Raw genomic sequence first — 10,937 nt, forward strand, 5'->3', positions numbered from 1 at the left:
GATCAAAGTACTTGGTTATGTGTTTGTTACACTGAATACCAGGTCTTTGACATTACATATTTTATAAATGTTGTTTCATTTTTTGATTGAGCAGCTAAATAATCATCTCAGCCTGAAGACAGATTTTGTATAGTTCAAAAAGTGTTTGCCAATCTTTTAAAAAAGATTTGACATAAAGATCCAGATGCCCACTTTCTCTTGAAAGATGGGAAGTTCTGTGATGGTAGGGCTTATCCTCCCTGCCCGCCTTAGCTGGGGCACATGCTCTCCATTCAGCTCCATCCTTCCCTGTCCCCCTGATGTTCCTGTCTGACTCCCAAAGCCAGCTGAGTTTGAAGGGTTGTGGTTTGTCAAAGGTATTGATTTTCAGTGAGGTCGTACTGGCCCCTAAGGAAAGATTTGAAAGTTTTCTTTGGATGCCACAATGCTTGGTGGGTGCTACTAGCATCTGGTGAATGGGGCTCAAGTATGAGAGGAGTTCTGTAAGAGGTTGTCCTGTACCTGGAAGAAATTTTTTTTTCCTGCATTTTCAAATATCCCTTTGGACATTCATATACTCGAAACACCTGTTTATAATCATTTGAGCCTAGAAACAAAATCATTTGCACACATAAAACCTTTTTTATTCCATTTTAGTGTACATTGAATTTCCTAGGACTACAACTACTATATAATTTCAGGTAAGACTATTGTTTGTTTTGTTATTAAAAGATTTACTGCTAATCGTTCACCATTTGGAAAACCAAGTCACTGGCAACAGAGAGGCCCATGGTACTTGAATAACAAACACAGCACAGCTCTATCACTGAGCATTTGCAGGTCCCTTGTTCAATTATATAATAAAGCAAAGTTGAGATTCCTTTAAAATTTTTTATGAATATGGAATGATTCTTAATATCCTATGAGAGAATATTAATGACTCTTCATACTTTCTTTACTTTTACCATCTATAATTTGCCTTGGCAGGTTATCTAGACTTCAGTTAATCTTATTTTCCTTTTATTTTATCATGTGCCTGTAAGTCTGCTTTATTGTTTCTTAATTCTAATACAAAATTTTATCCCAGTGTCTATGCAACCACTCAACCATTCGATCTTTCACTTTCCTTCCCCACTTGAAAAGACTAGCTTCTTACTACTTCTCTTCAATTCAGATTTACTTATTGGTAGTAGGGCAAGCATCAGAGGACTTCTTAAATGTGTAAATACTCATGCCTGGGAGCACTTTATTGATTTAAAAATATATACTGTATATTTGGTGAAATTCTGTTACAAAGGTTGATTGTATAATCTATGAGTTTCATTTTAAGTTAGTAAAAGAGACATGACAAAAATACATGTTTTAAAAGTGGGGTTTTGTGCTGGAGAAGCTTAATGCTCTAGGTGAGCATTGAGAATATATATCAGTCCTAAGGAGGCTTACAGTCATCTAGAAAAACATTACGTAGAAATAATTTATGGCTAGACTGAGAAGATGATGAAATATGCTTTAGGATTTCAGAAAGGGGCAGGTAGGTGTGTTTGAATGTGGGAGAAAGGCTTCTGGAAGAGGCTGAATAGGCACCACCGATCCCAGAAGGTTGGGGAGGCTGTGGAGAGTGTTAGAGAAGGGGACCCTGCGGGCACTTCTCTCCCTCCCTTTCTCACTCTTCCCTCCCTTCTTTCTTCTCTAGAACTCTATGTCTTTTCCTTTTCTTTCTCTGAAGATACAAAAGCTACAGATGTGAGAGTGACTAAAGCCACAGAGTCATGATAGTGAAGTGTTGATTTTAGGTATTTATTCTCATCTTAAACTCAGACAAATATTAATATAAAGATAATATCTTGGGGGCTTAGAACTGCGAGTTGTTGCTCTTCAAGAGAAATTATTAGGGGAGATCTCAGAGCAAGGCATTGCTTACATTCAATGCAGTACATTTTCTTAGATCTAATTAGAAAACATTACAGAGGTAGAGAATAAATATGGCGACTCTCCAAAGTTTTATGAGGTAAGCGTTATTGAATGTGAGGATACTAAGATGGAAGTGGTGACAGTGGAGAATTGCTGATTTCCCTCGCCTGCCTCAGCTTACCAAGTTTAACTCTTTTTGTGAAACCATCACGAGTCAATTAGATAATAACCCGTCAGAATTTCTCTGAGGGGACATTTTCTCAGCCAATCAAAAGTAAGGGCTAATGAGCCTTCAAGATGATTTGGTTTTCAGATATTTTTTCTAATGCCATAATCCTTAGATATTGTGGGAAGTGCACTTCAAAGTGAATACCGAAGATTTAATTAAAATGCCACCCATTTAAGTAGCTCAGAAAATCGCATGATCCAGGGTTCTGGGTTGGCAGTGTTTTACATGTTGAAATCTTTTGGAGTGGTCTCCAACTCCTGGCCTCAAGCGATCCTCTTCCCTCAGCCTCCCAAAGTGCTGGGATGAGCCACCAGTCCTGGCCTCTAGATTTTTTGGAGTGGGATTGTAAGAGCAAAAGCATTTCATTTCGCTAAAATCCGCTCTGTATTTTCTTTTCATTCATTGTAGGTCTTTACATCTAGGAAACAATTCATAGCTGCTTCTTTAGAGGATGTTTAATTTTCCCTCATTCAGAGGCACATATTTGCTACTTTGACCTGTGTTTTAATTACTAAGCTCCAGAGGAAAAGAGTTGTCCAAGCCAGGGCCCCAAGTTGTGGAAGTTTCTATATCCGGTAAACTGGCTGTATTCCAGGGCAGAATCATTTATCAACAAATGAAACACCAGCCACTTCCCACACGTCATCTGATTGCATTAAAATCACTCCCCTTCCCACCCAAACTGAGTTTGCTCACCGTATGGAGCTGACAGACATTCTCTCTCCTCCTCATTTTCTTGAATCACTGTTTTGCTGGTTGCTGTAGTCTATTAGGCTTCTTATTAATAGTAATAAAATGTTCATTCATTAACTATCTCATGACTACAAACCAGACAGAGTCACTGTCTTCGCCTCCAAGTTACGCTGTCTTTATAAAGTCGTGCTGTAGCAGGGAAATGAGCTGGAAAACTGATTTTGCGTCTGTGGCATCAGGTACTATTTAACCAGTGGGAGGGACTGATAAAATTAGCAAGTTGACTAACCACTTCCCTTCCTCGTGGCTCTTTAATATTATAACGGATACAGAAAAGTTCAGAAGGACTGGGCTAGTTTTCGAAACCGCAGCACACTTTGGCAAAGAGGGAATGCACAACAGAATGGGTAAGTTTCTTTGTTTTAATCTTTTAAGAGAACTGTGAAAAAGATACTGCGGTGGACGATTTTAAGTTTGACTTTGCAAGTAGTCTTTAGTAATTTGGAGGCTGTGGAAAGATAAACCTGTCACGAGGAGGGAAGCAAAAGGTTTTCCAATCAGCAGCAGTAGCAGCAGCAGCAGCAACAACAATAAAAATTAGAGTGAGCAAAAAATTCAACTCTGGGAATGTCTTTAATTGTTCCATGTAGACAAGACTAAGGTATTTTGAAGGGAGGATTCTTGACTTAGCAAAATTTTTGATAAATAAATTGCTGTACTCTCAGTTCTCAAAATTTAAACTGGAATCTTCGGTAGAGGCATTGTCTGCTATAGCTGAATGTCCCTCTGGATCCTGAAATAGCTCAGTCTTCAGTTATCTTCTTTGTGGTTGATATTTTTGTTGCTGTTAACTCTTTTATTATGGAAGATTTCAAACACAAGCAAAAGTATATAGTGTATAGATTCCCCATGTACCTATCACAGCCTCAGCAGTTATGAACTCAGGGCCCACGCTGTCTCATCCACACCTCTGTGCCACGCTCCCCCCTTCAATCTAGTTGAATTGCAATATTTTGAAATGTGCCCATTGTGAGCATTAAATAAAAGAGGGCTAAAATCTCCTAAGGACTAATACCAGCTCAGTAATATAAGTTTTAGAGAAATATTATTACAGAAAATTGAACTATGAGTCGCAGAAAGCAAGACTAAGTTTCCAATGATTGTTTTACCAGTGGGAGCGGGAATAGGGGAGAGTAGGAGTAAAGACTGTGGACTCTGGAGCCAGGCTGTTTGGGGTCAAATTTTGGTTCCATTGTAATCTAGTATCCTTAAGGAAGTTTCTGAACCTTTCTGTGCCTGTTCCCCCACCTGAAAATGAAGATAATCTCCTGAGGATGAGGCACAATGAATTAGTGCATGGAAAGGTTCTGCAAGTTGCTAGGAACATAGAGAGTGCTCACTGTGTGTTAGCCCCACAACTCTTGGTTGAAATTGTTAGAGTGATGGTAGGGTTGAGATTTGTTCAAATGGGAAGCCAAACATCGTATCTGATCATACTTGGTTGTCCTCTGACAGTTGCTTTTCTCCTGATTATTTGATGATGCCAGGCTAGGAGAAGTCTCCATTGAGATCTATTGCTTGCTTTTGCACCGCTGAGAACTCCTTGCTCTTGCTTTCCCCACCCCCACACTTGGAATTAATTCTCTCTGGAAACAGTGTCTGAGTTTGTCTTGTCCACTCTCGTTTTGAGGATGAGGGAGTGGAGATTTGTCTAAGCTCACAGAGCAAAGAGTAACTCTGAGGGAAGAGCCCCTGTTGTGAGCTCCTCTAATCCTTGTGAGGAAGTGTGTTGCAGTGGGTTTAGGCAGCACTGCTGGGCCTGAGAGGATGCCTCACATCCAAGCTCTTATCCTCCGTCCTCTGAGGTCTCCTAGGCCTTCTTTCAGAGCTGCGAGTAGCCCACATACTTTTTTCATTAGTAATGAGAACGGTAAAATTCTGAGGATGACAACACATGGGAGGTAAGGACCTTCCCTATGCCATTCCTTTTCTATATTATTCATAAAATAGTAATGGCTGTTATTTATTGAGCATTTACTCTGCATTTGGCGCTGCACCAGGTGGTTTTTCTTATTTATTCCTCCCTATATCCCTATGTGATATGTTTTATTAATATATTCATTTTATAGAAAAGGAAACTGAGAAGTTAAGCTACTTGCCTTTGAGTACCCAGACGAAAAGAGACAGTCAGGATTTTATTCCAAGTCTATTTGACTTAATCACTTCTTAGAACACTTGCCCATAAAAATTAGATTTATTCAAACATGTGCAATCAAAATCCATCCATGGTTTTGCTCTTAGCCTTCCTGAAGGTGAAAGTCATCAGTATTCCTATACAGCAAGGTGAAGGGAGAAGCTTTTCTCTGGCAATAGTTTTCCTACAGTGAATTTTCATAATGCCTAATTACAAGCTGGAAATTTGTCAAATCTTGACAAATACAGAGGCTGGTAGGGGTGGGGGTGGGCGTGGAGTTACCACTGTAATGAAGTAAATATTGAGCTGAGAGGGTAAAAAAGGAAATACTCTTTTAGTAAATTAACCATGCCTCGGTGGTGGATTTTGTTTTTAAGGTCATTTGTCTCTCTTGAGTTTTTGTAGAGGATGAGTGAAATACATCTAAGTCAATTTTCGAGAACATGCAGTGCTGTTGTAAAACAAATGATAAACACTGATGCGCTGCAGAAATAAAAATTGGCCGAATCTTCTGGGAGGTGCTGAAGAGAACTGGGACATGCACAGTCAGACATTTTAGAAACCTGGAATTGACTTTCAGTGCTTTTCCTTTTAGATTACTGGCACAACTGCAAAAATAGAACTGAATGTGTGAATGAAGGAAGAGGTTAATTTCACAATTTCAGAGAAATTTTTTTCCCTCCAATAGAGTAATGGTGTTTTAAAAAATTTTTCCTTCACCGAAGGGGACACAGTCTGAAATTTAGAGCTAAAAATGCAAACATCAGCTACAAAATGAGTGACTTGTCTTTTATCAGGCAGTCTGATACAATCTGCAATCTTTCATTTTTCCTTCATTGGCTACGGTACTTTTGTCATCTTGACAGGATCACACAAGCTTTACCTATAAAAATATTGGAAGAGATTTGAAATCATGTTATCTTTTTGCAGAGAAGGCAAAAGGGTAAAGGGAATTGGAGCTGCCAGTGGAGGAGGGAGTGATGTAAGAAGGGTCATTGTTATAAAGCATCCTTAAACTTAAACTTTTGAAACTCTTAAACTTTTGAAAAAGCAAAGAGGCTGTTTAGTGTTGGCCAATGCAAATGATTTTCCAGAATTGTTCCCTCATCCCTGTTTTCTTCTTTTTGTCCTCTAATGTCTTTGTCTCATAAGAACATATTCACTACTCGTAAAATAGGGTTCACAGTTGGAAATTTCTGTATTTGTCTGTAGTTAGAGACAGGTTCAGAAGTGCCATTTAGCTTGTCCGTGGCCACTTCTTTGTGCACTAATGTAATTTATGGGGAGCTTGGTCACCCATTGGATCACTGAGTATCAGTGCCTGCATGTTTCCAAATCTTCCTTTTCTATCTTACTCTTTAACCTTGGTCAATGCTTGTATGTCACTGCTGTTTGGAGATTAAATGTCTTATAAAGTATAATAAATGTTTAATGTAATAATTTTAAAAAATCAAGAAATTTTAATAATAGAACTGGAATTTTAATGACAATTAATTTAATTACTAATTTAATGATAATGAATTTAAATTTTAATACTAAAATTTATTAAAAGTTTTGAATAGATAAAGTATTGTTTTCTCTCGAGACGAGTTCCCTCTTCGTTTGTTCTTTTGACCATTTCTTCACAGTTGTTTGGCATCTCCTGGCCTAGAGATTCGGAGATCAGTAATCACAGTTCCTGCCCTCAGAAAGATCACAGACTAGTGGGTGAAACAAAGTTGCACGAAATAAGTGAAGCTATGGTTCATAAAATATATTCTGACTACATGGGACTGTCTACATTGAGAGAGGCAGTGTGTGTGGATAATCTCAGACTCTGGGATTAGAGAGCCATAGTTCAAACCTGTTACCCTGTGATTTTGGGAATCTAAGTAACATTATTAAGCCTTTGCTTATTCACTTGTAAAATGATACCAAGCACATAGGGTGTAGGGGTGTTGTATTAATTATGTGTTGTGATACAAGTGAAATATTTATGTGGCATATTATATATACTTTGGGGGATCAGGGAAAGTCTCTCAAATGAAGATAACTTTAAGCCTCAATGACATAGAAAGATCCTTGTAGTCACAGGCAAGGTGCCTATGCCAACGTAGGAAAGAGTTTGGCCTCTTTGAGAAAGAGTAAAGGCCAGTATGGCTAAAACATGTAAAGAGGGAGACCATTGCTTGGAGGTGTTCCAGAGTCCAGATTGTGCAGGGCCTAGGATGTCATGTTACAGGGCTGCACGTTGTTCAAGTGCAATCTGAAGTGATGGAAAGGTTTATGCAAGAAGCTGCATGACCTGAATGATATTTTTAAATTAGTTGCAGAGTGGGCAATAGATTTGTGAGGAGCCAGAGTAAACACATGGAAACAGGTTAGAAAACTAGTACAGTAGCCTAGTCCAGAAATGATGGCAACCTGGGTGAAGTAGTGGCTGTGGGGATAGGGGCAGAGAACAGAGTGAGAAATCCTATATAATTCCCAGGACTTGGTGAAGAATTGGATGTGAAGGTGAGAGGGAGGGAAGTGTCAGTTATGATCGATCCTATGGTGTGAACAGCTGGGCTTAGGGAGACATCATACGTGCAGATGGGGCAAATTGGAAGAAGAGCAGGCTTGGATGTCTCAATTGACATGCTTTTTAAACCTTCGCAGGATATGTCAAGTAGAAGATGGAATGTAGGTGGTATGTGAAGCCATTGACATAGATGTGGTCACCTGGGGAGATGATACGAAGTGGGAAAAGCTGAGGGCCTAGTACTTTCCAAATTCCAAAATTAGGAGACAGGTAGAGGAGAAGCAGCTGGTAAAGCAAGTGGATAAGTAGCGGCCAGAGAAAAGGAAAAACCAGAAAGTTGTAATTTTTAAGGAAGGCATAAGAAGATAGCATATTCAGGAGGAAGGCATGGTTACCTACGTCTAATGCTAATGATCAAAAAACATGGGATTGGTAACTGGAGCTCATTGACATAAAATAAACAGGCGAAAATGTAATTTCTTGCATTGTGTTTTGCAGATTGACTATTCAGTTTTACTATTGAGTAATTGAACAAATGTCTGAAGACTGTGAAAGGGACATGTTATTTTCCCAAGTGGCAGTATAGTTATAAATTATCTTATTTTTTATTTTTATATAACAGTATAGTATTCAAGGCGATAATAATAAACTATTTGTGTGGTCCAAATTTATTTCCCCAAAGTGTAAAAATGTTTGAATTCAGCACTTTCTTCATATGTGTGCTCACTATGTCAACGTACTGTTTCTGAGGGAACCTGCAGGGGTGCCCCTCATATAGACCGGTAATTCTCCATTCGGGACAGTTTGGTCCCCAGAGCATGTTTGGTAAATGTCTGGAGCTATTTTGATTATCACAGCTGGGGGTAAGGATGTTACTGGCATCTACTGAAAAGAGGCCAGGGATGCTTCTGAACATCCTACAATGCACAGGACAACTCCCCACAACAAAGAATTATTTGGCCCAAAATGTCAGTATTGCTGAGGTTGAGAAACCCTGACATAGCTTATGATGCAGACCTGCTCAGTGCCCAACATAAGGCCTTAGCAATAGTAGGTCTTCATTAGAATTTTGCTGCTGGACTGTGGGAGACAGCTTACTGTCTTTTTCATGGTCTACCAATAGGCCTGTGTATAAGTGATGTTTGGATTTGGTTTTCATCTTGAGACTTCTTTGTAGAAAAAAGTGAATAAGTAAAAGTCATATGCATTCATATGAACTACCTTTGCAGAATTATCTTGAAACAGAATTCACCTATGTGGTTAGAAATAGAGGGCAATGCTCCACCCAATGGATGTTAGACTTCCTACATCAGAACTGGAATCTATATTTATAGAGTTAGTTCCTATTCTGAAGTGTAGGAAGTTTCAGTATTATAAAAACAAAAGCAAACAAAAAAAACCCTTAAAATATATGAGGACCTATTTCTTTTTTAAAAAATAAAAATTTTTATTTTCACTTGATTATAAAATAGTGCATGTATCTATTATTGTGTGTATGTGTGTATGTGTTTACATAACTAGAATAAACTTCTAGACACCCATAACCAAAGTAGGAAATTGAATTTAACCATTATAATGATGCCACCAGTGTGAATCCCTCTCCCCGCCATGGGTAAACAAAATTCTGAATTTTTTGCATATTGTTTCTTTAATTTGCATTAAAATTCTACTACATACATTTGTATCCCCCAAAAAGGTATGAGATTAGAGTTTTTAAAATGTCTATGCCTGTAGGATGGATTGGCAAGGTGAGGGATGGAAAAGTAAAACAAGCTCAATGATTGACAAATGAAGACACATGGCTGTGAACCTGGCACGAGGGGTAGGGACAATGGCACCTTTAGGAAAGAGTAGAGGTCCCTGTGGCTATCTGCGCTCGTGGATAAAGAAGGAGCCTAAGGTCAAGATGACAGCAGTTTAAACACAGTGATGGAATGGAGGTTTTGTTAACAGAATCACAGCAGGAGGCAGGGTATAAGAAGCATACAGACTGAGACTGACTTTGTATGCTGTGCCTTCTTTCAGGAATTTTGAAATACCATGTTCATTGTCTGGACTTGTACTTGCCATGGCAGCAGGACATCTTAAGAGTTTGCCCTTTCTGGGCAATTCAAGATAGAGAAGTAGTCGTTGTTGAGATAGTAGAACTGTATAGCTAGAAATTTGAGAGCCTTAGTGTGGGATATGAGTTGAAGTCACATGAAAGGAAGAAACAAAAGATATAAAAGGATGTTAAATTTAGGGAATGCTTATAGGTAATGGTGAGGTTAAAAACATATTATGAGCTTTTTCTATTGCTTTTGCTTATTTTTATTTTAAAATCCTATGTTGATTTATTTCTACATTTCCTCTGCCTTTTCTATCTTTACAGTAGGCATTATGGTTGTGGATTAACATTCAAAACTAGGTTAGAGTCTAAGTGACAATAAATATGATGTGGTTTGGTTTGGAATTTTTATAAGAATTTGGACAAGTTTTTAGTATCTAGGGCTGACGTTCTCCTTTTTGTTAGTTTCTTTGGTCCTAAACGACCTCGTCTTCAAAATAAGAAGTTGGTCTAGATAATGTGTAAGATTATTTAAAGAAATTTTCTCTGCTTTTTTAGCGTCCCTCTTTTTAATCTTCGTGACTCTTCTTCCTACCTGTTCAGGCCTGTGCCCGAGGGATTTCTACTCTGCTTTGTCTTCTCTCACAACCCCATTTAAATGTTATAGTTCTAGGTTCCTTTTTCTCCGAGTCCTGCTAGTTACTAATGTTAATGTGTCAAGCCTGAATTATTCGCAGTAATTCACAATACACTATTATTGGCCTAATGTATTCACTCCCAGATGGCATCTTCACTGGGGGCTTCACTGCTTGAACCTAAAGTAGTGCTTGATGGTGGACTATTCAGGTACCGCGGCAGATGTGAGCTAAAGAGGGCGATATTGTTATTTACTTATTTTCACAAGTACTTTTTTGATCCATATTTGTCTAACGTTTATAAACATACTACTAGAAATCTAAGATCTGCATTTCTACATTTTTCTTATTTGAGGTGATTTTCAAAAGAAGTTTTAACTTTCAGATCAATTAACTTTCTTTCTTTTAACTTGTACTTCAATAGATTGACTATGTTTGTAAGTCAATTTTTATGTGATCCTGTTGCTATATAGGACACTTTTAGGCATATGATACAGCTGCTAGTTGTTTTAAAAATCCCATATGAAAAGTTGGAAAAACAAATAGTAAACCTGTTATTATAAATTTACCTACAGGAAAACTGAAATTTTATTAAAAACATTGTATCAGTGCTTTGTGGTTTTGTAATAAGAGCACAAGTGAAAACTCAGTAAGTAGGAGGAAAAATATTTTATATTTACAATTTGGTTCAAAATGATAAGTCAGATTTTAAACTTGTTTTGGAGTTGAACTTTTCTAAGCTCCAA

The 10,937-nt window shown here is 38.1% G+C and overlaps 1 protein-coding gene across 2 annotated transcripts in view; it reads left to right on the forward strand.

The window, feature by feature from the left end:
- HDAC9 (histone deacetylase 9) overlaps positions 1–10,937 on the forward strand; it is an 805,060-nt gene that overhangs the window by 178,436 nt on the left and 615,687 nt on the right. Inside the window, exon 1 of one of the 2 annotated variants that reach the window (XM_012659404.1) lies at positions 3,132–3,219. The exons of the other annotated variant lie outside the window; for it this stretch is intronic. Coding sequence (XP_012514858.1) covers positions 3,204–3,219 — 16 coding nt within the window. The 5' untranslated portion in view covers positions 3,132–3,203. Of the gene's footprint in view, positions 1–3,131; positions 3,220–10,937 lie in introns of those variants that run through there. 2 annotated transcript variants of the gene reach the window in all.

Source organism: Propithecus coquereli, unplaced genomic scaffold (genome assembly GCF_000956105.1).
Source record: "Propithecus coquereli isolate 6110/MARCELLA unplaced genomic scaffold, Pcoq_1.0 Scaffold61, whole genome shotgun sequence".
In the NCBI taxonomy this organism is placed as follows: Eukaryota; Metazoa; Chordata; class Mammalia; order Primates; family Indriidae; genus Propithecus; species Propithecus coquereli.